Genomic DNA, 27,956 nt, shown 5'->3' on the forward strand with positions numbered 1-27,956 from the left:
TCAGTAGATATCAACAATTCCAGGTCTGAAATCATCCAAACGTAGAATAATATGAGCTTTTTAATGTGAAGAGTTCATATAAAAAAAACATTTAAATGAAACTATTTGTTTACATTATGATGTTTTTGGAGGGTGGACAGTTTGAGGACCAGGATCAGTCTGTGTGAGTGCTGATTTGAGTCAGATTTGTCACAGGTTGAGTTCAGCCTCAGACCTGCAGCTCTGTTTCCCTCCACAGGCGACTCAGCTCCACATGCAGCTGTAACTGCTGTGAGAACACTGCTGCTGTGGGTTTCACTCTGCACAGAGGCTCTTTGTTGGTCAGAAACAAACCAACTGGACTTGAACCTGAGGTCACGAGATACGGAGCTCAACATGACCACTCACTCTGATTACAGAAGTACATTTTCCATTCATTTATACCCACAGATGTTTAAAAAAATCTAATTTCAAGAGTTCAGAGTCATCGCAGAGGAGGCTGGTCAGCTACCAGCAAACTATTATTCATAACGTGGATGTTTAAAGTTTAAAAAGCTTTCATAAAATGTAAAATTATAACTCTTGTAGTCATTACATGTTGGTGATTGTTGCTGATTGTAAATTGTTAGTTCTGTCTTTTCCCGAGAGTCCAGTTCTCGTCCGGACTCTGACCTCTGCTCCGTGTGACTCTTCACACTTCACTTTTATTCTGAGGTGTGACCTTCTGCCTCCTTCAGGGTGAACTTCTGTCACTGAAGACTCATGTCCACAGTCTCAGGTGGTGTAAACACGACAAAGTTTTTTGATCAAAAAGGTGAAGTTTGTATTTCGTTTTGGTCTTTCGTCCACACGGAGCCGGCGTTTTGGGTGGGCAAAAACTGAGTTTTTTGAAAATGGGTTCCAGAGTGGAGAAATCTGAAAACGTCGGTGTTGTGTTGTCGTGTAGAAGAGCAAACCGCAGCTTTTGGAAAACGATGACGTCACAATCCCATCATCACCAGGGTCTGATCCAGCGAAGCCTGCAGCCCTCGAACCTCGAACTAACCTCCGCTCACCACAAGAGCGTTGTCAAAATGGGACAGGTGTCGTATGGAGCCGCTCTCATCACCAAGCAACCGAGACACACTGTTAGCGCCAACACTAACAACACACACCGCAGATCTCACACATCACACACGAATCTGTGTATCACCGTATCAGAAACGATCTGCGTCCAGACACGTCGTTTCTGTCCACGATCCTTCCCTGTCCACACAGCTTTGAGCACATTTGTTTACACTTTACAGAAACAAAACTTAAAACCACATGACTCATTTGCATAAACTGAGCTCAGAAAAACAGCTCTCTATTGTGCTGCTGATGTGGTTCAGCTTCTGTCGGACTAAAGGACACGACTCAGTGGAATATGAGTGTTCTTTCTGTGACTTATGTTTCACTTTTGCAAAACAAAACGTTTATATTTCTGGGATAGAATCTAAAATCCACTAAATTACTTTAAAGTTTAAAAAAACGTTGATGAGATTTGCATTATTAAATATTATTATCATTGTTACAGCGCCACATACAGGTGTGGCAGGTGTATTACATCGTTTTCACTCAGTGCTCCGTTGTCGTCTGGACGTGAATAGTTTTTGATCCGACACGTGTGTGGACGTGAATTTCTTTCAACCCGCGAAATAAAAAAATCCAGGAGTGTTATCACGTGTCACGCCTCACACACAAAATAAAAGCATCTCATCACCACTGGCTGCTTTAAAGTTACACACTTTATGAACTCTCATGTGTTTTTGTGGTTCTTTTTTTAGGGATCAGTTATCCACCTGATATTGAACATTTAGGCCTTTTTGGAATAATTGATTTTTTTCTTTTTATTTTTGGAGATTATAGTTAATCTATGTAAAATAATTGTATTTATGTATCTGTTGATTATTGCATATGCAATTTATCATTTACTGTATGATAATGCAATTTATTATTTATGGAAACATCCGAATAAACTTATCATCATCATTTAGGCAGAGATAATTTTCTGTGCAGCCCAGTCTCTGTGTGTCACAACTAGTTTACAAACTTAACATAAATGTGTCTGTACTAAAAATTGTAAATGTAAAATGCATATTAGACCATCCCTACATGTGTAATACTGTAATGTCTAAATACTACGGCTAAAAAGATCACATTTGATTTCATTTTGTGTTTTTTTTATGTCGTGTTGTGTTTTTTTGTTCCACTTCCAAATCTTGAGCTTGGATTTTGGACAGACGTTCCTCGTAGCCTGAAACTCTGGAGAAGCCAACCCAGACACTTTTCACCTGTGAGGTACGTCTGCTAACCACTCTGCCACTGTCCCATAAAACAAGCCATAAAACAAAAGAGGAGTGACGACAAAGTGAGGAGCGAGGAGTGAGGACGGAGTGGGCTGGAGTGTGACCCCAGACACCTTCACAAACGAGACGGGAGCCGACACCAGAGAGGGTCAGAGTCCGGGTAAGACCAGCTCAGACTCAGATCTTCAGCACACAGTGAGTCAGGACTAACATGTTTTCAGAAACCGCCCACTAACTTCCAAATACACCAAAATACTTCTAAATGCCACTAAATACTCCAAAATCCACAGAAAATCCTTGTGTATTTCTGACACTGAGGCTCTGGATGACGACGTCGACCACAGTGAGTCTCTGCTGAATCAGGAGTGACAGATTTTATTACACAATGAAAAAAAAAAAAAAAAATGGGCTGGTTTCTTTCACATCAGAGAGTTTGTTTGGGGTGAATCATATGGGGGGGTATAGCTCAAAATGTGAAAACAGGAAAATACCTCTGTGTAATCCATTTATTTCAACAAAGTAACTGTAATCCAATTACCACTCACTGAAACAGTAACTGTAACTGAATACAGTTACTCATAATTTGTACTCTGATTACATAACTCTGGTACATGTAATCTGTTACCCCCAACACTGTGTGACAGGTGCAGCCTACGGAGTCGCTCCTGTCGCCAGCAACCGAGACACACTGGTAACACTAACAACACACACCACACAGATCACACACACGGATCACACACACACACACACGGATCACACACACGGATCACACACACGGATCACACACACGGATCACACACACGGATCACACACACGGATCAAGCCCTGGGGTTTCAAAATGACCGACCATTCAAGTCAATGGGCCGAGCTCAGTGGAGCATGATCCCTGATTCTCCTTTAGCCCGGCGAGGTTCTGCCGGTGGCTGTGGGCCGACCGAGCATGTGCAGTAGTGTCTTTTCTCCCGCGGGTACACACCAATGCATGGGAACACACACACGGAGCGCGGGCTTGTGCATCACGTGATCATTTTGACCAATCAGAGCGAGAAGAACAGGAGCCAACGTGAACAATTATAAAGTGTTTTTTAAGACAACTGAAGGATTTTGAGCTGAGAAAAAGTTTATGATCTAAAAATAGGTAAATCTGACATTTTTAAAAGTTGTAGGTCCCTGTCAGACGAACACGAGCAGTTTGTGATCACATTGCCTCTATGAGAAAAATCTTGTCTCAGCCCTGGGTTTTTTTCTGCTGTAGTTCCAGTGAGAGTCACTATGACAACTGGAGGCAGCTACAAGCGGCAACACCTCCAGTCATTTTAATAGATCCACGACACGGATCAATAACAAAGACACACACGAATCATTAAACTGTTGGATTTTGAGACCAAGTTATTCTAATAATTATCATCCAAAACTTATGGCTAAAAATTAAAACTTATACAAAATGTCTATATTTCTGGGATAAATCTAAAATCAGCTAAATAACCTTAAAGTTTAAAAAAACATTGATGAGATTTGCATTATTAAATATGATTATCATTGTTACAGCGCCACATACAGGTGTGGCAAGTGTATTACATCGTTTTCACTCAGTGTTCTGTTGTCGTCTGGACGTGAAGATTTACTGATCCGAGATGTGTGTGGATGCAAATGTTTTTCAGCCCGTAAAAAATAAATCAATCCAGGAGCGTTGTCGTGTGGAGCCTGAGACAGACTCAACTTTGACTCTGTTTAAATCCAGGCTCAAAACGGTTCTGTTTAGATGCATCTGACTGAAAGATTTTCACTCTGCACTCTTCTCTCTCATTTAATGTCTCTTTCTCTTTTTTATTTTTATTTTATGACGATTATTTATGTTTTAGATTTGTTTGTATTGTGACTTTAATGTATTTCTTATTCTGTAAAGAATTTTGAATTACTTTGTGTATGAATTGTGCTTTACAAATAAACTTGTCTTGTAACAGGCTTTGATCAGGAGAAGCTGGAGGAGAAAAAACACAAACTTCACACGGCCTTGACCCTCATCCCAGGATTTTGTTCCAACTCCGCGGAGAGTTTGAGTTCTTCTGAATTTGATCTGAAAATCCCAGTTCAACAGGACCGGTTCTCGTCCAGACCCTGACCTCAGCCCGGCGTCGTCAGTGACACGAGGCTTTTATTATGAAGGTGTCTCGTGTCGCACCTCCACAGCTCACTCCGCTCCCCTGACCCCGAACCACAGACTCACACCACAGCCTCCAAGAAATATTTTAAACATTCTATATTCCAGGAAAAAAAAAGTCAGATTAAACTGTTCTCAACACAAGCTTTAATTAAACTAAATGTCATCAGGCTGTATTCAGTCCCAGTCTGTGCTGCAGTGCCCCCATGTGGTGACTGGAGGACAGTGCTGGAACGTAATGAAGTAAAAGTAATACAGTACTGCACTTGTAAAAAAAAAACTTGAGGTATCTGTACTTTACTTAAGTAACCAAAAAATTGTCCACATGAATGCAATACCACAGATAAATGATTTGCTTCATTAGTTTCCATTTTTAATTCCGTTCAGTTGTATTTTTTGGATCTTACATTGTTCTTTTTTCAATTTTATGTTGATTTTTGTGTAACTTTGGTGGTTGTTTGTGGAGAGGAGTTAATCTGGGCTTGTTTTGAGTTGTTTTGAAATCATTTGGAGAAGGATTAGTGCTGATCAACCTTCTGCTCTAAAGAAAATATGTACAGAAAACAACAGGGGGCAGGATTAAGAGCAGAGGGGCAGATGTCACTCTTCTGTTTCACACACATCAGACTGTGTGGAGAGAAATGTAAATACTATATGTATGTGTACTATATGTGTATTATATAAATATATATACTACTGCTACTGCTAATGTTACTGTAGTATTTTGAACTTTATATTGGGTATTAACAGTGTTGTGAAGTTTACTTTTAAAATGTATTCCCCTACAGATTACAGATTACAGACCCCAAAATGTAGTTTGTAACATAATCCATTAAATTATTTAAAGTGAGAAATGTAATCTGAATACTTTGGATTACTTGATTTGCTGTAGAGAAACAAAGACGAGGATACTTAACCGTATTAAAAATATTAGTGATAGAAGAGGAGGAGACACGTCCGCGCAGCATGGTTTAGTCCTGTTTTAGTCCTGGTTTAGACCTGGTTTTAGTCCTGGTTTAGATCTAGTTTAGACCTAGTTTAGACCTGGTTTTAGTCCTGGTTTAGACCTGGTTTAGATCTAGTTTAGACCTGTTTTTAGTCCTGGTTTAGACCTGGTTTTAGTCCTGGTTTAGATCTAGTTTAGATCTAGTTTAGACCTGGTTTTAGTCCTGGTTTAGACCTGGTTTAGTTTCCAGCAATGAGTGGAATTACTGAAAAAAAAAATAAAAAAATAAAAATAAAGTGAAAACAGGAAAATCCCTCTGTGTAATCCATTTATTTCAACCATGTAACTGTAATCCAATTACTACTCACTGAAACAGTAACTGTAACTGAATACAGTTACTCATAATTTGTACTCTGATTACTTAACTTTGGTACATGTAATCTGTTACTCCACAACACTGGGTATTAAACAATATGGTAAGGACTTTTAACTTTTAATTTGCTGACATTAATAGTCTGCATTAATAGTCTGCATTAATAGTCTGCATTAATAGTCTGCATTAATAGTCTGCATTAATAGTCTGCTCTGTAAAATAAATGTGAGTATTTAAAGTGGTTTGACTTGAGGATAGATCAAACTCACTGGTTTGTTTAATCCCTCAGTCGTCCAGGATCCACAGCAAAAGAGAAATATCTCACCAGCGCCTGAGAACTCATGAAGCAACTTCGATCAGCTGTCTTGATCTTTTACACACAAACGGTGAATTCTCCTCTGAAAACAAATCTTTCTAAAAGCTCCTGCTAGAGTGGAGATTCTGGTTTGGCATTTGCGTGTAAAATGAGATACACAGAGTTTTAGGAGCTGATGCCAAAAATGCGACCAGTGTTTTCCTTTTTGCTCTGATGAGGATGATGATGATGATGATGATGATGAAGCTTTCAGAGCAGCAGTCACATTTCTTCTGGTACAAACACTTTTCATGTGTTCACTAGTGCACGTTTTTCAAGGTATTTGTGAGTAAAACTTACAACTGTAATAAAATAAACGCTGCAGGTTTGAATCTAATTATTATTATAGTCTAATTATTATTATTATTAGACTCTATAGTATTAATATATTTTTTCAACATGAAGTTCTAGTCGAGTACTGGTATTTAGGTTATCAAAAAACTCAAACTCTTTAAAAAATTGTAAAGAAAATAGACCTTTCATGACTGGTTTTGAGTCCTGAGCCTTTTGCGTATTATAAAAGTCTTACATTTTAATACTGTGACAAATCTACATCATAGAAGAGACGGGAAACAGGGACAGAATTCTCAAATCTACAATGTGTTTCAATCCTCGACCATCCATTAGAAAGTATAAATCTTAAGTCTTACCAGAATCATTCAGACCTGACTCTGACGTCAGACTCTGTGGACTCGACTTTTCCTCAAAAACAGGATCCTGGCTCGAGTAAAACCTGTAAAGAAGATTAAACACTGTATCATTTACAGTCCACATGTTTATTCTGCTGTAAGAGGCTTTAGCCGCCGTAAACACCGTCGAGGACTGAAAATATTGTTGAAGGGATTAAAATGACACAGAGCAAAAGTAGGTCTAAAAACATTGAATTTAAAGATCTTATATTACACAAAACTGACTCTTGTGAGCTTTAAGTCATGTTATAATGTTGTTTCCTTGTCAAAAACAGACCTGGACTTGTGTTTTGTTTCATTCACGCATGTTTGAATAACTCTTTATTATTAGTCTGTTTACATCTCCAAAGCTCAAAATGCTCTGCTCCACCTTGTGATGTCATGAAGCGGTAGTTTTCAACTGAACAGCTCTGTTTTAGACCTGGTTTAGACTTAGTTTTAGTTCCGGTTTAGTTCTGGTTTTAGTTCTGGTTTAGACCTGGTTTAGTCCTGGTTTAGTCTTAGTTTAGACCTGTGATAGTGTTGGTTTAGACCTGGTTTAGTACTGATTTTAGTCCTGCTTTTAGACCTGGTTTAGTCCTTGTTTAGACCTGGTTTAGTCCTGTTTTTAGAACTGGTTTAGTCCTAGTTTAGTCCTGGATTTAGTCTTGGTTTATACCTGGTTCAGTCCTGATTAAATCCTGGTTTAGTCCTGGTTTTAGCCCTGATTTAGTCCTTATTTAGACCTGGTTTAGACCTGGTTTAGACCTGGTTTAGTCCTGGTTTAGTCTTAGTTTAGACCTGTGATAGTGTTGGTTTAGACCTGGTTTAGTACTGATTTTAGTCCGAGGTTAGACCTGGTTTTAGTTCTGGTTTAGTCCTGGTTTAGGCCTGGTTTAGGCCTGGTTTAGACCTGGGTTAGTCATGGTTTTAGACCTGGTTTTAGTTCTTATTTAGTCCTTTTTTTAAACCTGGATTAGACCTAGTTTTAGACTTAGTTTAGACCAGGTTTAGTCGTGGTTTTGTTCTGGGTTAGTTCTGGTTTAGTCCTGGGTTTAGTCCTGGTGTAGTTCTGGTTTAGAGATGTGTATGGGAGGAGGGGATTTGCACTTTCTTGACTCGATACGAAACGACCCGCTGCCTCATTATTTCTTCTTCTGTTATCTTAAATTAAACATTGACCTTCCAATTACCACACTACTGCTGTTGTTGTTGTTTCATTGTTTTTCTTGTATCGTGTTATCTCTCTGTTTGTCCACATGGAGGCGCTACCGCAGATAAGCCGCTTCATTAGTTTTTATTTAGCTCAGGTATGTGTATTACGGGGGCTCCATTTGTGCCTTTTGCCCGCACTTTGCCCTCTGCGGGGGGGTTACCTCTCTGCGGGGCGCCCCCTCACGAGCCCCTCACGCGTGTTTATTTATCCCAAATGAAGGGACCATTAGGGGGACATTAGGGGACATTATTATAACAGAATCGACTCGGTGAGGATCGCGACACTTACAGTAACGAGCCGCACACGCCGTTTCTAAGGACGGGACTTTCGGCTCTTTTACGGGATCCGAATCTTGAGAGCCGTTCGAAAGATTGTCTCTGTTTAAGTTTATTTATTGTTTAAAATTGTTGAAAAGAGTGTTGATGTGTTTACACTTCGGAATAATGCAGAATAATAAATCTAGATAAACAATGAATAAAATAAAGTAATAAAACAGTGCACTATAATAATCATAATTTAATTTAAAACCTAAAATTATAACGCCAAATGTGTTATTTTTACGTTAAATCAGCGTGAATCAGTGAGAAGAAAAAAAAGAAAAAAAAAGATTCTTTTCTTTAACAAAACGAGATCCGATTCCAACTGTTGAAGTTTAGGAACGTCACATCACTAATAATTCAATTAATTTAGAACAAGAATAATAAATAAAAAATAATTTACCCTAGCAGTAAAATAGTAAAATATTATTCGTTTTTAATGTAAGGAATTGCCAAAAATTTTAAAAAATATATGACTTTTTTTTTTTTTTTTTTTTAACAACATATATTTGATTGCATGCACATTTTATATTCTTACTTTCTTTTATATTTTGTGTATTATTAAAAAAATATATAAACATTCACATAAAATTAAAGCTTACCTTGGTTTGTTTTATATTAGCTGGGCATTTCAGACTCATGTTTACGAGTCAATTCATTTATGTGCAGAAACCTGCAGCTCCACAAAATACGTCTTTAAAAAAAAAAAAAATCATGTGTTTTAACATATACAGAGTAGAAAACATGATCCAAAAGAAAGTCTGTGTCGGTGAAAACATAAACAGCGTGATGGGTTAGCTTTGGTTTCATTTTAATGCTAATGCTAATGCTAATGCTAACTTGACGCGTGGTTTTGTTTTTAGCGGAATCACAACAACCCACGTGTTTTCTCCAGTCTCCCAGATGTCGATGTTTATTTTCTCTACACATGAATTAAAACTTTATTTTCGGTTCTATATGACACAAAATCGACACTTTTAGCCATGTTATAGCCTGATCATAAACAGAGCTGTTTCATTCACACATGTTTGAGTAACTCTTTATTATGAGTCTGTCCACATCTCCAAAGCTCAAAATACTCCGTTCCACCTTGTGATGTCATGAAGAGGTAATTAAATAATAATAAAATAAAAGTTAATAACTCTTTTTTTTTTCAGCATAGGGTGATCAGAATTTCAAAATAATAAAAAAGTATGATTATTTTAATAATAATAATAATACAATTTTGAAAACAGTGCAAAATTAAGGAAAGTTGTTACGCTGCGACCATTCATGACTAACATGTGAGTCAGTATCGTCTCATTTTCTTTGTGTTTTGGTCGTTTTTAAGCATATTTTTTAGTATTTTACCTAAATAAATATATGAATCTCTTTACTGTTTGCAGGGATTAGATTGGTCAAAAACAGGAACACCTGGGACATTTCTTGTATAAAACAGGACTGAACCAGGACTAAAACAGGACTGAACCAGGACTTAAAACAGGACTGAACCAGGACTGAACCAGGACTGAACCAGGACTGAACCAGGTCTGAACCAGGACTGAACCAGGTCTGAACCAGGACTGAACCAGGACTTAACACAGGACTGAACCAGGACTAAACCAGGACTAAACCAGGACTGAACCAGGTCTGAACCAGGACTGAACCAGGACTGAACCAGGTCTGAACCAGGACTAAACCAGGATTAAACTAGGTCCGGGACCATACAGGAACCAGAGTGGGACTGAGACCAGGATTTAGACTGGGACCAGACCAGGATTGAGAGCGTAAAACCAGGACTTAGATCGCAACCAGGAAGAGAACCAGACTGTGATTGAGACTGGGACCAGAAAATGGTTCAGTCCTTGTTTTAGTCCTGGTTTAGTCCTGTTGTAGTCCTGGTTCAGTCCTGGTTCAATCCTGGTTTAGTCCTGGTTCAGTCCTGTTTTAGTCCTGGTTCAGTCCCGATTCAGTCCTGTTTTAGTCCTGGTTCAGTCCTGTTTTAGTCCTGGTTCAGTCCCGATTCAGTCCTGTTTTAGTCCCGGTTCAATCCTGTTTTAGTCCTGGTTGAGTCCTGGTTTAGTCCTGGTTGAGTCCTGGTTGAGTCCTGGTTGAGTCCTGTTTTAGTCCTGGTTGAGTCCTGTTTTAGTCCTGGTTTAGTCCTGGATTAATCCTGGTTCAGTCCTGGTTCAGTCCTGTTTTAGACCTGGTTCAGTCCCGATTCAGTCCTGTTTTAGTCCTGGTTGAGTCCTGGTTTAGTCCTGGTTCAATCCTATTTTAGTCCTGTTTTAGTCCTGGTTTAGTCCTGTTTTAGTCCTGGTTCAGTCCTGGTTCAGTCCTGGTTCAATCCTGTTTTAGTCCTGGTTGAGTCCTGGTTTAGTCCTGGTTCAATCATGTTTTAGTCCTGTTTTAGTCCTGGTTTAGTCCTGTTTTAGTCCTGGTTCAGTCCTGGTTTAGTCCTGGTTCAGTCCTGTTTTAGTCCTGGTTCAGTCCCGATTCAGTCCTGTTTTAGTCCTGGTTTAGTCCTGTTTTAGTCCTGGTTCAGTCCTGGTTTAGTCCTGGTTCAGTCCTGTTTTAGTCCTGGTTCAGTCCCGATTCAGTCCTGTTTTAGTCCTGGTTCAATCCTGTTTTAGACCTGGTTCAGTCCATTATCCGTTTTTTCCATTTTTCATTTAAAACACAAAATCGAAAAATGAAAAAATGAATCGTTAATTGTTTTTTCATTTTGGAGACAAATAATTAAATTAATAAGAAAATTGTTGTTGTTTTTTTCTTTCTTTTTCTTTTATTTTGAAAAACGAACGGATTACACTACATTATAACATCCCAAAGAATATCGTAAAATGGACTAGAATAGACTCGGTCCTGTCTCGGCCCATGCCCTTGTTGTTTTTGACGAACATTTGGGTGCGAAGTCGCGTCTTGTCCAAACAGCGCGTCTCTGCGGGGCGGTGAGAAAAGTCGAGCTGCGGGGTTTTCTGAAAAAACAAACGGGAGAAAAGTCAGACACCATCTGTGAGAAAAACAGCAGGAACAAGCACTAAACTAATTACAGCGCTCGAAAATTAGATTCAAATTAGACCTGTAACTCTGCTCGGCGTAAATGCGTAAATGCGTAAATGTGCGTAATGTCGGACGGCGAGCTCTGAAGTTTCTCTCTCGTTAACCCGGAGTAACGCGATTAAAAGTCATGCCAGACACATCACACGGGCTCCGATCTTTACTCGATTATCGGCACAGCTATTGACTTACATTAACAGATACTTATTCGATCTTATCTCGATGTTTAACACTCACTATGCTCATCCGTTATAATCAAATGACTGGTTTTGTGTAGCATTTTTCAATCGTTCGATCGTTTGTTTTTCAAAATAAAAGTAAAAATAAGAAAACGGAAAAAACAACAACAACAACAAAAACTATTTTCTTCATTATTTGTCTCCAAAACCAAAATTAAAAAAATATAAAGATTCGTTTTTTCTGTTTTCGATTTTGTGTTTGAATGAAAAATGGAAAAAACGGATAACGGACTTAACCAGAACTGAACCAGGACTAAACCAGGACTCAAACAGGACTAAACCAGGACTACACCAGGACTAAAACAGGACTGAACCAGGACTCAAACAGGACTGAACCAGGACTAAACCAGGACTAAACCAGGACTGAACCAGGACTAAACCAGAACTAAACCAGAACTGAACCAGGACTGAACCAGGACTCAAACAGGACTAAACCAGGACTGAACCAGGACTCAAACAGGACTAAACCAGGACTAAATCAGGACTAGAACAGGACTACACCAGGACTCAAACAGGACTGAACCAGGACTAAACCAGGACTAGAACAGGACTAAAACAGGACTGAACCAGGACTAAAACAGGACTGAACCAGAACTGAACCAGGACTGAACCAGGACTCAACCAGGACTCAAACAGGACTCAACCAGGACTAAATCAGGACTAAAACAAGTCCAGGACCAGATCAAAACCAGACAGGGACTGAGACCAGAACTTAGACCAGGACCAGACCAGGACTGAATCCGGGACCAGACCTGGACTAGGACCAAGACTGAGACTGGGAACAGGACCAGGACTGAGACCGAGACAGGGACCACACCGGGACCAGGACCGGGACCGGGACCAGGACTGAGACAGACTGAGACCGGGACTGACCAGAACTGAGACCAGGACTGAGACCAGGACCAGACCAGGACTGAAAACTGTTTAGTCTCGTTTCAGTCCTGGTTCAGTCCATTATCAGTTTTTTCCATTTTTCATTTAAACACAAAATTGAAAACTGAAAAAAACGAATCATTATCTGTTTTTTCATTTTGGTTTTGAAGACAAATAATGAAGAAACTTGTTGTAGAAGAAATAACAGTTCTAACACTTTTAAGTCTTAGTTCTTTGGATTAAGTCTTGTCAAGGCATTTTAAGAGGAAAAAGTAGAATATTAACAGTTTTACTTGTTTAGTCTCCACAAAATATCACAATAAATATCGTATCGTGAGATGTACATTGTGAAAATATCATACTGAGAGATTTGGATATTGTTACATCCCTAATCTTGAAGCCTTCCCACTATATTGTGAGCATCTCCTCAATATCGCAATAAATATCCTACCATGTGGTTCATACGGTGACGATATCGTATTGTGAGACTTGGATATCGTTACATCCCTAGCAATATGTGTTTTAAAATGTATTCAATAGGGATGTAACAATAACCGAAATATCGTGATATCGTAACGTCAATCGTGGGAAAGCTCACGATTAGAGATGTAACAATATCCAAATCTCTCGGTACAATATTTTCACGATATACATCTCACAGTACGATATTTATTGCGATATTTTGTCGAGGCTAAACAACTAAAACTTTTAACATGCGACTTTTTCCTCTTAAAATGCTTTGATGAAACTTTATCCAAAGACTTACAAGTGTTACAACTGTTATTTCTTCTTGTTGACGCTGAAATGGAGCAAAGGATCATGGTCTATGTAGTTCCCTCTGTCTTTTTTTTTTTAGCTATTGCTGCACCGTAACTCTTAATTTAAGCAAAGAAACTTGTAATTCGATATATTGTGAGAACTTTGACGGTATTTTGGTTATTGTTACACACTGTTGGGAAGTTTACTTTTAAAATGTATTCCCCTACAGATTACAGATTACATAACCCAAAATGTAGTTTGTAACATAATCCATTAAATTACTTAAAGTGAGTAATGTAATCTGAATACTTTGGATTACTTGGTTTGCTGTAGAGAAACAAAGACGAGGATACTTAACCTAAGATGTTTTGTCTGATAAAAGACAATAAAATCTCAGACTTTAGAAGAGGAGGAGACACGTCCACACAGCAGGATTTAGTCCTGTTAAATCCTGTTTGAGACATAGTTTAGACCTGGGTTTAATCCTGGTTTAGTCTTGGTTTATTCTTGGTTTAGTCCTGGTTTGGATCTGGTTTAGAACTTGTTTTAGGCCTGGTTTAGTCCTGGTTTAGTCTTGGTTTAGTCCTGGTTTGGATCTGGTTTAGAACTTGTTTTAGGCCTGGTTTAGATCTGATTTAGACCTGGTTTAGTCCTGGTTTAATCCTGGTTTAGTCTTGGTTTAGTCCTGGTTTGGATCTGGTTTAGAACTTGTTTTAGGCCTGGTTTAGGTCTGATTTAGACCTGGTTTAGTCCTGGTTTAGTCCTGGTTTAGACCTGGTTTAGTCCTGGTTTAGACCTGGTTTAGTCCTGGTTTAGACCTGGTTTTGGTTTAGTCCTGGTTTAGACCTGGTTTAGACTGGTTTAGACCTGGTTTAGTCCTGGTTTAGACCTGGTTTAGTCCTGGTTTAGACCTGGTTTAGACCTGGTTTAGTTTAGTCCTGGTTTAGACCTGGTTTAGACCTGGTTTAGTCTGGTTTAGAGTTACCTGGTTTTAGTCCTGGTTTAGACCTGGTTTAGTCCTGGTTTAGACCTGGTTTAGTCCTGGTTTAGTCCTGGTTTAGACCTGGTTTAGTCCTGGTTTAGTCCTGGTTTAGACCTGGTTTAGTCCTGGTTTAGTCCTGGTTTAGACCTGGTTTAGTCCTGGTTTAGTCCTGGTTTAGACCTGGTTTAGTCCTGGTTTAGTCCTGGTTTAGTCCTGGTTTAGACCTGGTTTAGACCTGGTTTAGACCTGGTTTAGACCTGGTTTAGAGTGCGGCAAGGAGTGGAATTACCAAAAAAAAAAAAAAAAAAAAAAAAGGGATATAGCCCAAAATGTGAAAACAGGAAAATACCTCTGTGTAATCCATTTATTTCAACAAAGTAACTGTAATCCAATTACCACTCACTGAAACAGTAACTGTAACTGAATACAGTTACTCATAATTTGTACTCTGATTACGTAACTGGTACATGTAATCTGTTACTCCACAACACTGTTGTTACATCCCTACATACTTTTTTTTACCTTTTATTTTGTACGTTTTAAAGTTACGTAGCTTGTATTTCGTTTAAGTTTCGCGTTATATATTTTTTTTACGTAAAATCTGCTCTCAGTCCTGTGCGAATTCCTGCGGTTCGGACAGTGATCGATGACGCCATTGGTCATCATTTGTCTCGGGAGGGGGGCTGTTTTGCTTCGAAACGGGATCATTTGGCACCACCTCCACCTCCACCTCCCCCCGGGCCGAGCGCGCACAAACAGCCGCCGGGCCCGCCCCCTCCCTCCGCGGCGTGCAGCTTTAAAAAGCCCCGGGCCCGCCTCGCAGCCCTCCACACACACGGACCACAGCGACGCGGACACACGCACCATCTCTCCGGACTTTAACTCTCGGGGTTTTTTTGTTGGATTTTTTTTTCTTCTGCAGGATTTACTTTACGCACGGGGGTCATGAGCTCGGCGTGCGTGGTCGTGAAGCCGCCTTCCTTCGGCGCAGCTCCGTGGTCGCGCCCGGTCACAGCGAACAGCCGCCCGGTCCCCAACACCAGGTACGTCCCGCTCTCTGGAGCCTCCTCACATCCCGAAAAAACCTATATTATTTCCATGTTTTCTACGTATTTTAATTGTACGTGTTTTAATTTTTTATTTACGCGTATTGCGTTGCTATGGCGACGCTACGCCGTGGTTTCGGAATATTTATTTTTGTCTGTTTGCACAAAAAAAAAAAAAAAAAAAAAAAAAAAAGTATGTAGATCAAATTTTAAGACTTCGTACGTCGATTTAAAGCAAATAATTACGGTTTTAAGATGAGCTCTTTGAACATTTAAATTTGTTAATAAGAAAATAACGTAACATTCAGTGTGTCTTGCCCAAGGACACAACAACAGTATGAACAGTTTTGATTGAGATCAAACTTCGTAACTTATTCATAACACAACTGACATAATTTAGACTAAACCAGGACTAAACCGAAACTAATCTAGGTCTAAATGAGTCCTGATTTAATCCTAGATTAGTACTTACCTAAGTCTAAATAAGTACTACCCCAAAACTAAACCAGGACTAAATAAGTACTACTCCAGGACTACTCCAGGACTAAACCAGTACTAAACCAGGACTAAATAAGTACTACTACAGGACTAGACCAGGATTAAACTGGGTCTAAATAAGCACTATTCCAGGACTAAATCAGGACTAAACCAGGTCTAAACCAGGTCTAAATAAGTACTACTCCAGGACTAAACCAGGACTAAACTAGGTCTAAATGAGACCTACCCCAGAACTAAACCAGGACTAAAGTGGGTCTAAATGAGACCTACCCCAGAACTAAACCAGGACTAAAGTGGGTCTAAATAAGTACTACTCCAAAACTAAACCAGGACTAAATATTATGTTTGTTTTTTCCCCGTTACATAACCTTAAAATAAGTTTAGTTACAATAAAAAAAATAAAAAATAAACGTTCATCTGTTTTTGTTATTTATTTATTTTTATCTATTTGCTGTCAGATTGGATTTTGCAAGTTATTTGTTTTAAAGGTGCACTGTGTACTTGTAAAACGTGGAGCGTCCGGTCAGCCACATGCTTGTCTCCATGGTGACGCTATTTATTTATTCATTTATTTATTTATTTGGCCTGGAATGTTCCACAGTAGGGCTTTAAACATATCTGCCTCAAAAATACCTTAAAAAACACAAACTTACAAACGTTTATTTACACACCGCAGAATAATCAAGTCAAAACAGCAATATTTCCATGGAAACAAGCACAGGGAAAGTTCCGCAGTGCAGCTTTAAGTCAGTATTTGTGTAATCTAAGGTGAATTCTTTCAAACTATTTCTAATAATGAATTTTCCGTTGTCATTTGTTGCAGTCAGACGGCGCTGTGGAGACCTTGGCTTTCCAACACCGACTCGAGACACGACGTGAGAGGAGCAGACTGACCTGTGTAAGTCTCACACACTCACACACACACAGTATTAAAGCTGCACTGCGGAACTTTCCCGCGCTGTCACCTGCTCGTCTCCATGGAGTTGTTATTGCTTTGCCTGGAATGTTACACTGAAAATGCAAAGTTTACCAAAGTTTACTGTGATCCAAAGTGAGAAAAATGATTTGACGAAGGTAGAGATGTAACAACAGCCGAAATATCGTGATATCGTATCGCCAAAGTTCTCACAATAATATCGTGGATCATCACATTATACCGAATTACAAGTCTCTGCTTAAATTAAGAGTTACGGTGCAGAAATTGTTAAAAAAAAAAAAAAAAAAGACAGAGGGAACTACATAGACCAAATCAAATCAAATTTATTTATATCACACATTTAAAAGAGCCAAAGTTTACCAAAGTGCTGAACAGTGAAATAAAACATACTATAGGCGAGTTTCATTGTTGACAAAAGTGCGCGTTGCATGCTGGGAATTATTTTGGTCAGCAGCAGTAAACACTAATTGAACATGACGGACGGAGCGAGAAAGCACGTAAAGGGTATTGATCCTGGTTATTTATCCACTCTAACAGCAGAGGACCCAAGACCATTTGACCAGAAATTGGTCATAAGCATCGATGGAGCCAAATCACCCTTTTCAACCCCGACAAAAGGTGGAACAAACCAAATTTCTGGTCAGAATCACCAACTACCTGAACAAATATTCACTTTGGTGATATCCACAATGACTTGGTGGAAACTCCTGGGCCATTCACAGCAGAAAAGATGAAAACCTCCAAGAGTCTCGATGTGTTGTTGAACTTGTTGGAGTCCACGGTTTGTTAGGATCTTCTACATTTGCTCTGCGGATGTTTGAAAGTCGTTTAATTCACCGTTAGTGGTTCTTTTCACTCAGAATATGAAAAAGACATTTTCCTTCTTCCGTGCTTCTATTTGTGCATCTGATAATGCAGCAGGAATTTACCATTATCGGAGATAAATACACGAGGTTACGCACTGTGTTTAACCACTACCATGTTTCTTACCTCCGACCAAAATATTTCCCAGCATGCAACACGGGCTTTTAATAACAATGACGTCAGCTGAAACTCGCCTATAGACAAATCAACGACAATAATATATAACTGTCATTGATTTGTTGATTTGTCAAAGGTGCACTTTGAGCAAGGATTTAAAGTGCTCCAGTGTTTGTGCAGTTCTAATGTTCAATGGGAAAGTGTTCATGGACCAACCACAGAGAAGGTCCTGTCTCCTCTGGTCCTCAGTCTGGTTCTGGGGACAATCAGGAGGTGCTGGTCTGCAGAGCGCAGACGTCTGGACGGGACATGCGGCTGAAGGAGTTTAAATAAATAGGCAAGTTTAAGCTGACGTCATTGTTATTAAAATTGCATGCTGGGAAATATTTTGGTCGGAGGCAAGAAACACGGTAGTGGTCAAACACAGTGCCTAACCTCACGTATTTATCCCCGGTAATGGTAAATTCCTGCTGCATTATCAGATGCACAAATAGAAGCACAGAAGAAGGAAAATGTCTTTTTCATATTCTGAGTGAAAAGAACCACTAACGGTGAATTAAACGACTTTCAAACATCCGCAGAGCAAATGTAGAAGATCCTAACAAACCGTGGACTCCAACAAGTTCAACAACACATCGAGACTCTTGGAGGTTTTCATCTTTTCTGCTGTGAATGGCCCAGGAGTTTCCACCAAGTCATTGTGGATATCACCAAAGTGAATATTTGTCCAGGTAGTTGGTGATTCTGACCAGAAATTTGGTTTGGTCCAGGCTTTGTCGGGGTTGAAAAGGGTGATTTGGCTCCGTCGATGCTTATGACCAATTTCTGGTCAAATGGTCTTGGGTCCTCTGCTGTTAGAGTGGATAAATAACCAGGATCAATACCCTTTACGTGTTTTCTCGCTCCGTCCGTCATGTTCAATTAGTGTTTCTTGCCGCCGACCAAAATAATTCCCAGCATGCAACGCGCGCTTTTGTCAACAATGAAACTCGCCTATAGGAAGGTGCCATTCTACTAAGACTCTTAAAAACAATCATTAAAATTTTAAAAATGGATTCTAAAATGTACGGGGAGCCGATGCGAGGATTTAAGAACAGGAGTGATGTCGACCATGATCCTTTGCTCCATTTCAGTGCAGACGACAAGAAGAAATAACTGTGCAAAAATATTGACATATCGATATATCATATCGTTTAACGTGATGATACAGTATGGATATCGTGGGCTGCTGTATCGATATATTGCTATATTGCTAAATTATTTTGTTACAGCTACAGTTTTGTTGTTTGTCTAGTGGAAGGAAACTCATTCACACTGCAAAAAGGTTTGTTAAAATGAAAATTAAGAACATTTGACTTTATCTGAGTCAACTCTACCAGTTGAATAAGTGTTTTTCTAAATTCATTTCTTATTTTAAGGGTTATTGTTTTTCTTATTTTAAGTGTAGTAAGTTGTATCTTCAGATTTTAAGTACAACAAAACATATTCCGCTGATAGATAATTTAACTTGTCAAGTGGAATTTACTCAGATCATGGTAAAATTCTCTTAATTCAAGTCATCTTAACTTGGCTAGATTACATTTTTTGCAGTGCATGTGACACATTTGACATTTTCACAGTTTTGATGATTAAAATGTTTGTGTTTCATATTCACTTTGCACAAGAAGTGGTTTAACAAAGACTTTTAGTGTCACAGCCATGATTTAGCGATTGTTTTTATTGAACTGTATCGAATCGGTGTGAAATATATCGTATCGAATTGAAAGTGAACTGTATCGAGATATGTATCGTATCGAGGCCTAGGTATCGAGGTATGTATCGTATCGGCAACTTCTTAATGATACCCAGCCCTACTTCTAACACTTTTAAGTTTTAGTTCTTTGGATTAAATCTTGTCAAGGCATTTTAAGAGGAAAAAGTAGAATATTCACAGTTTTAGTTGTTTAGCCTCCACAAAATATTGCATGAAATATCTTACTGTGAGATGTACATCGTGAAAGTATTGTACATTTGGATATCGTTACGTCTCTAATCGTGAGCCTCCCCAACATATCCTGAGCTTTCCCACGATATCGCAGTAAATATCGTACCGTGAGGTTCGCACCGTGACGATATCGTATCGTGAGACTTGGATATCGTTACATCCCTAATCATCATTAAACAATACAATATATCGATATTTTGATATTTATGCACACCCATACTTACAGGTGGTTTTATCAAAAAGCTCAAAAATACCTAGAAAAACAGACGTTCTGACTGAGCACACGGTCTGTGATACCAAAGTAAAAAAAAATTAAAATAAACTAAAAATACCATGACACTGTGTTTTGGTTCTGTTTTTCTGACTCTCAAACAGCCGGGTTCAGATTTATCACTCCAGAAGTCCGTGTTAGCACCTCGCCAAGAGTGTGATGAGGTGTTTACTGCCCGATGGGAGTGTGGGAAATTCCCTCTCACTCAGAATGACAAAATCTCCAGAGGTTCTCGATTTGGCGTGGCTAAATTTGGCTTTGACTTGCTGCACAATAGAACCAAAAAGTTTCATGCTTATTCAATTTGGGGAGAAAATAAACAGACCGAAGCCCAAAAAAAACCCCCAAAAAACATAACTTAAATCACTGTATTTTCTTAGTTAATTAAAGTTAATTAAATAAAAATAAAATAAAAGTAGTAAAGTACTGTACTGAAACCTTGGGTACCTGTACTTTTAGTTACTTTTACTCTCATCATCGTATCATCTTTGGACTGTTTACTTACGACTGTGATTTTTATTGCTCCTTATTTAGAAGTTTATTTCATTTTTAAAAATACTGCATATATGTATTTTATCTTACTCTTTTTTTATTACATTAGGGATATAAAAAAAGCCGAAATATCATGATATTGTATCGTCAAAGTTTCACAATAATATCGTGGACCATCACAATATATCGAATTACAAGTTTCTTTGCTTAAATTCATTGTTATGTAGCTTAAAAACAGACAGAACTACATAGACCATGATCCTTTGCTCTGTTTTAGTTCAATCTACTTGATAAATCAAATGTTAATAAGCACTTTTAAATCTTAGTTATGATGACAGAAAAGTAGCATATTTACAATCTCGTCAGCTTCTACAAATATCGCATTAAATATATCGTGAAAATATCGTATCGAGAGATTTGGATATCGTTATATATTCATATATTATATTGTGATGTGTGAGCTGCTGTGTCCAAATAACTTCCCTTATGGATCAGTAAAGTCCAAGGCTGCGTCTACATGACAACTCTCCTGGATTTTTTTATTTACGGGCTGAAAAAAAATTCACGTCCACACACGTGTCGGATCAATAAATATTCACGTCCAGACGACAACGGAGCACTGAGTGAAAAGGATGTAATACACCTGCCACACCTGTATGTGGCGCTGTAACAATGATAATAATATTTAATCATGCAAATCTCATCAACATTTCTTTTAAACTTTAAGGTCATTTAGTCAATTTTAGATTCTATCCCAGAAATATAGACGTTTTGTTTTGCAAAAGTGAAACATAAGTCACAGAGAGAACACTCATATTCCACTGAGTCGTGTCCTTTAGTCCGACAGAAGCTGAACCACATCAGCAGCACAATAGAGCTGTTTTTCTGAGCTCAGTTTATGCAAATGAGGCATGTGGTTTTAAGTTTTGTTTCTGTAAAGTGTAAACAAATGTGCTCAAAGTCGTGTGGACAGGGAAGGATCGTGGACAGAAACGACGTGTCTGGACGCAGATCGTTTCTGATACGGTGATACACAGATTCGTGTGTGATGTGTGAGATCTGCGGTGTGTGTTGTTAGTGTTGGCGCTAACAGTGTGTCTCGGTTGCTCATCAAAGTTTTTTTTTTTTTTTTAAGGTAATTTAGCTGATTTTAGATGAATCCCAGAAATATAGACGCTTTGTTTTGCAAAAGTTAAACAGAAGATTAAGTTAAATTTGGAGAGAATTATTAGAATAACTTGGTCTCAAAATCCAACAGTTTAATGACTCGTGTGTGATCTTTGTTATTGATCCGTGTGTGTGATCTGCGGCTCAGGAGCGGCTCCGTGGGCTGCACCTGTCGCATTTTGACAAAGGTCTTATGGTCCGTGGAAGCCAGTTTGAGGGCTTTGCTATATCAGAGGACTCTGGCGATGACGGGTTTGCGACGTCATCGTTTTCCAAAAGCTGTGGTTTGTTTGTCCACACGACAACGTGACACCGGCGTCTCCGATTTTTCCACTCTGGAACCTGTTCTCAAAAAAAACATTTTCGCCCACCCGAAACGCCGACTCTGTGTGGACGAAAGACCAAAACAAATAAAAACACAGTTTCGACCAAAAAACACGTTGTCGTCTAAAGGTGCACTGTGTAACTTTTCGGTTGGGGGTCCGTCACCTGCTTGTTTCTGTGCCTGGAATGTTCCACAGTGTGACTTTAAACAGCTCTGCCTTATGTTTATTCAATCACAGGTGGTTTTATCGCTCAAAAATACCTAAAAAAACAAACAAAACAAAAATAGACACTGTGACGGTGAGCTGTAACTTGGTCTGGTTTGGTCTCCATGGAGATAGAAAGGTTTAATGTCATACTGTGAAACATTCCAGACGAAGCAATGACACTTCCATGTAGAAAAGCGTTTGACGGAGCATCCACCAGAAAATCCACACAGTGCAGCTTTCACGTTGTTGAAGCAGACACTTGTGTTAAGAGCGTCGCGCCCGGTGATGCGTTCCACATGACCGGCCGCACTAGAACAACACGGCGCAGGGGCTTTCCTCTGCTGCTCTAATTAGCAACGCATCAACTCTCACACTGTTCAAACAAGCCCCCCGCACCAGGACCTATTTCCAGAGACCACGAAAGGGCCCGTACGACACCACTCTCTCATCTCTGCTCTCATGTTTCCTCATCACCAAAATATCAATAGATCGTATCGTTTAATGTGATGATACAGTATCGATATCGTGGACTGCTGTATTGCCAATAGGGCTGGGTATCATTAAGAAGTACAATATATAGGCCACGATACGATACATATATGATACATACGATACGATACATGATACATATCTCAATACAGTGAGCTTTTGGCTCAATACGATATTTGTAATTGATAATCGATACTTGTGCAAAGTTCATATGAAACACAAACATTTTAATCATCAAAACTGTGAAAATGTCAAATGTGTCGCATAAACGAGTTTCCTTCCACTAAACAAACAACCAAACTGTAGCTGTAACAAAATAATTTAGTAAAATAAACCAAAAAATGCTCTTGGTGATATATCGATACAGTAACCCACAATATCAATACTGTATCATCATATTAAATGATATGATATATCAATATTTTGATATTTTTGCACCCCCCCAATCGCCAAGAATATTTTTTGTATATTTTCTCAATTTTTTGTTACAGCTACAGTTTTGTTGTTTAGAAGAAGGAAACTCATTTCGACATTTTCACTGTTTTGATGATTAAAATGTTTCATGTGAACTTTGCACAAGAAGTGGTTTAACAAAGACTTATATGTCACAGTTTTTATTTTTGATTGAACTGTATTGAATCTAAATATAACATATTGAATTGAAAGTGCACTGTATCGGGATATGTATCGTATCGTGGCCTGTGTATTAAGACAACATGTCAAATTTGGTCAGCGATATTTGACATGTTGACATTTTGCAATAAATATTTAGTTTGGCCCATGACTTACTCCCAGTTTTTAATTTTGACCCTCTGTGAATCTGAGTTTGACACTCCTGATTTAGCCTTTATTTTTTATGGAACCGTATCGAATCGATTTGAAATATATTGTATCGTATCGTAAGTGAACTGTATCGAGATATGTATCGTATTGGCAACTTCTCAAGAAGACAGAAAAGTTTAATCCCAGACTGTGAAACATTCCAGACAAAGCACAAACATTTCCATGGAAAAAAAACGATTTGACACAGATTCCACCAGAAAAGTGACACAATGCAGCTTTAACGACAAAATAACGAAATTTTAAAAACACCAGGCTCAAGTAGAGCGGGTTAATACGAACATTTTAAAACCAAAATCACAAAGCAGCAGTTATAGAAAGAGGTGACAAGTTTTCAATGTAAAGTGAACTGGAGCCAGAGTCGATGGAGCCCAAAGCGGCGGCCATGCTCACTTCCTGTTTAGGACAAGGCTGGTTACTGGGTTCGCTCTGTCCATTTACATATATATACAGTTATACAGTCTCTGGCCGCTCTATGTCGTACAAAAATAGCTCTTCTTGCAGTATTGATGCAGTTTTCCTGTGCTCTCATCTTCTCTTTCTCCTCGTGCTTCCCTCCAGCCGTACTCCAGACCCGCCATCCCGGGCCGCTTCTCCTCCGACGGAAAACCTCAGATGTTCCAGCACCCGGTCAGGTCAGTCTCTGTTCTTCTGCACATGTATTATTGAGCGCACACGACTTTTAAAAGCATTTCTGGGTCGTCCAAAAAGTCCACGCTGACGCAAGACCCAGGCAAGATTCAGATTCTGATCCGTGTTCTTTCCTCATCACAAATATGACACCTGTTTTTAGCTTTTTTTTTATCTTCTCTGTGGTATCATCATTTTATTTGAGTATTGAGTGATTTCCTTAGTATTGAAATTAAAGCAGTGCACTTTCATTTACGTACAGTGTTGGGGAGTAACAGATTACATGTACCAGAGTTACGTAATCAGAGTACAAATTATGAGTAACTGTACTCAGTTACAGTTACTGTTTCAGTGAGTGGTAATTAGATTACAGTTACTTTGTTGAAGTAAATGGATTACATAGCGGTCTAAACCAGGTCTAAACCAGGTCTAAACCAGGTCTAAACCAGGTCTAAACCAGGTCTAAACCAGGTCTAAACCAGGTCTAAAACAGGTCTAAACCAGGTCTAAACCAGGTCTCCAGGTCTAAACCAGGTCTAAACCAGGTCTAAACCAGGTCTAAACCAGGTCTAAACCAGGTCTAAACCAGGTCTAAAACAGGTCTAAAACAGGTCTAAACCAGGTCTAAACCAGGATTTAAAAGGACTAAATCATGCTGCGTGGACCGGTTTCCTCGTCTTCTATCAATAATATTTTTAGTACAGTTAAGTAAAGTCTTATGTTACGATTTCCTCGTTTTTGCTTCTCTACAGCAAATCAAGTAATCCAAAGTATTCAGATTACATTACTCACTTTAAGTAATTTAATGGATTCTGTTACAAACTACATTTTGGTGTATGTAATCTGTAATCTGTAGGGGAATACATTTTAAAAGTAACCTTCCCAACACTGTTTACATATGACATATTTCAATTTGATTCGATACGGTTTAATAAAAAATAGGGATGTAACAATAACGGAAATATCATGATGTCGTATCGTCAAAGTTCTCACAATAACATTGTGGACCATCACAATATATTGAATTACAAGTGTCTTTGCTTAAATGAAGAGTTCTGGTGCAGCAATAGATAAAAAAAAAAAAAAGACAGAGGGAAAAGATTCATATGAACAAAAAAATAGAAAAGCCATTTCAGCTTTCTACAACTCTCTGGGGGAATGTAGAGAAGAAACAACGGAAACGGGAAACAGAGTTGTCAATAGGGGTGTGCAAAAATATTGAAATATCGATATATCGTATCGTTTAATGTGATGATACAGTATAGATACCGTGGGTTGCTGTATCAATATATCGCCAAGAGGATTTTTTGGTATATTTAACCTAATTATTTTGTTACAGTGCCACAGTTTTGTTGCTTGTTTAGAGGAAGGAAACTTGTTTATGCGACACTTTTGACATTTTCACTGTTTTGATGATTAAAATGTTTGTGTTTCATATGAACTTCATATGATACAGATTCAAAGAGTAAATGAAACCAAATTTTTAGGAGTTATGATTGATGAAGGTCTAAGATGGAGTTTGTCTCATATAAATGACACAAAAGGCAAAATTTCCAAAGCCATTGCTGTTCTGCATAAAGTCAAGTTCTCACTAAACAGTACAGCATTATTCACTTTGTTATAACTCTATAATTGTACCAGATCTGATGGACTGTGTGGAAATTTGGGGTTCAACATGTAAAACTCACCTACAACCTTTATTTATTTTACAAAAAAGGGCCTTGAGAATCATCACAAACAGTCATTGTAGAGAGCCTCCAAATCAACTTGTTCAACTTAAAGTGTTGAAAATGCAGGATATTGTTGACTTAAGTCTCCTCAAAGTCACGTATGAAGCAAAGTGTAATGTGTCACCGGTAAATATTCAAAGACTGTTTGAGATGAGAACAAGACACTACAATTTAAAAGGAACCTACATGTTTAAAAAACCCAGATTCAGAACCAAGATTATGGAGCGAAGTGTCACTGTGAAAGGAGTTCACTTATGGAAGAGTCTTGACAAAGAAATAAAAGAATCAAGTACAATGACGACATTTAAAAAACAGATCAAATCGAATGCAGTGTGTATGTATGAAAAAGAAAACTAAGTTGTTGTGTATAATAATGAAGATTTACTGTTTGCAATTGATCAGTAATTGTGCCTGAACTGATCTGGAATGTTTCGTAACCATTGGTGTTGATGTTTTGTCTTGAAAAAGGAAAGGGGGGCAGATAACATAAGATTTTTTTACTTCTTTTTGTTCCTTTTCATTCATTTCTTGTGTGTTTGATGTTGTGACACTGTCGATGTCTTTTTATGCTTTATGTATGAAATAAATAAAATAAAAATAAAATAACTTTACACAAGAAGTGGCTTAACAAAGACTTTTATTATCACAGCCATGACTTAGACTTTATTTTTTATTGAACCATATCGAATCAATTTGAAATATAGCGTATCGAATCAAAAGCTCACTGTATCGAGGTATGTATCGTATCGGCAACTTCTTAACGATACCCAGCCCTAGTTGTCAATTAATATAACAGATGCAGAACGGTTTCAGATGTGTAAAATACACCATAGTACCACTAATTCACTGTTGTGGAGGGAAAATTGCTGGAAGAATTTGACACGTTTTTTTCATTACACCTAAAATCAAAAGTATGAAAATGAAACAAAAAAACACAACTCCAGCTCTGTTTTTGTGGAGGTAACAACATAAGGACAGATCAGAAAACTGGGTAGTATGGGCCCTTTAACAGAAAACGTCTTTATTTTAGTGGTTTTATTTATTTATTGCTTTTCTGTGGTTTTGCTCTTATTTCATTTTTTACCAGTTTTATTGTTTTGAGACTAGTACGATGAAATTTGAGCGTTTATTTTATCATTATATTATTGTTGTTATTATTATGTATTTGTGCAGCACTTTGGAAGCTGTTTGTTTACTAAATGTGCACTAGAAATAAAATGGATTGAAAAAAAAAAACAAAAAAAAACCTGCATCTAATCTCGATTTAAATTTTTTTTTTTTCATTTCTCCTGAACAGACTCTTCTGGCCCAGATCCAAATCCTTCGACTACTTGTACAGCGACGGGGAGGCGCTGCTCAGAAACTTCCCCGTCCAGGCCACCATCAGTTTCTACGAAGACTCCGACAGCGACGACGACGACGACGAGGAAGAGTGTGACGAAGAGTCTGAGGAGGAGAAGGAGCACGCAAAACCGAGCTCCCGTTTGGACGCTCTCAACTGAAGGACACGGACGGGACGACGAGATGTTAACGTGACTGATTTAACAGGTTTCGGACTTAAAATAACGAGGAAAGGAGAAGTTTTCAAGGTTATGTCTTCATCAAACTACTTTTTATACATTTCTAGACGCTTGTGAATGATTCAAGAAGATTTTAGGGGCTGTATTTTTACATTATTTAATTTTTTTATTCAAATCTGGAGCACAAACATTTAGTTAAAGTGTTCATATTACGCTATTTTCTCTGTTAAAATGTAGTTTCCTCGTCACAAACTGTTTTTTTTTTTTTTCACACAAACTCGGCAGATTTAGGTTTAGGAGTTCGTCTCTCAAGCTGAAAACACCCTGTTCCAATTTGTGATGTCATATTGTAATACAGGAAGTACTCCACTGTGTTTTTAAACTCTATAGGCGAGTTTCATTGTTGACAAAAGCGCACGTTGCATGCTGGGAATTATTTTGCTTGGCGGCAAGAAACACTAATTCAACATGACGGACGTAGACATAGACCTGGTTTAGACCTAGTTTAGTCCTGGTTTAGACCTAGTTTAGACCTTGTTTAGACCTTGGTTAGACCTTGGTTAGACCTTGTTTAGACCTTGTTTAGACCTTGGTTAGACCTTGG

General features: G+C 38.5%; 1 protein-coding gene across 1 annotated transcript; it reads left to right on the forward strand.

Annotated features, from left to right (window-relative positions):
• Positions 1–953: 953 nt before the first annotated feature.
• On the forward strand, positions 954–27,820 carry ripply1 (ripply transcriptional repressor 1). Its single transcript, XM_020941153.2, has 5 exons — positions 954–1,090; positions 15,058–15,277; positions 16,602–16,676; positions 24,034–24,107; positions 27,130–27,820. Exons 1-5 carry the CDS (start codon positions 954–956, stop codon positions 27,332–27,334), a joined length of 711 nt encoding a protein of 236 aa, XP_020796812.2. The 3' UTR covers positions 27,335–27,820.
• Positions 27,821–27,956: the final 136 nt, after the last annotated feature.

Source organism: Boleophthalmus pectinirostris, unplaced genomic scaffold (genome assembly GCF_026225935.1).
Source record: "Boleophthalmus pectinirostris isolate CB_2022bp ecotype Guang Dong unplaced genomic scaffold, ASM2622593v1 HiC_scaffold_12, whole genome shotgun sequence".
Lineage (NCBI taxonomy): Eukaryota > Metazoa > Chordata > Actinopteri > Gobiiformes > Gobiidae > Boleophthalmus > Boleophthalmus pectinirostris.

Coding starts and splice junctions, on each gene's coding strand:
- ripply1 (XM_020941153.2), top strand. CDS start 954: ATGACGTCACAATCCCATCATCACCAGGGTCTGATCCAGCGAAGCCTG. Junction 1,091..15,057: donor GGAGCCGCTCTCATCACCAA/GCAACCGAGACA, acceptor CCCGCCTCGCAG/CCCTCCACACACACGGACCA. Junction 24,108..27,129: donor ATGTTCCAGCACCCGGTCAG/GTCAGTCTCTGT, acceptor TCTCCTGAACAG/ACTCTTCTGGCCCAGATCCA.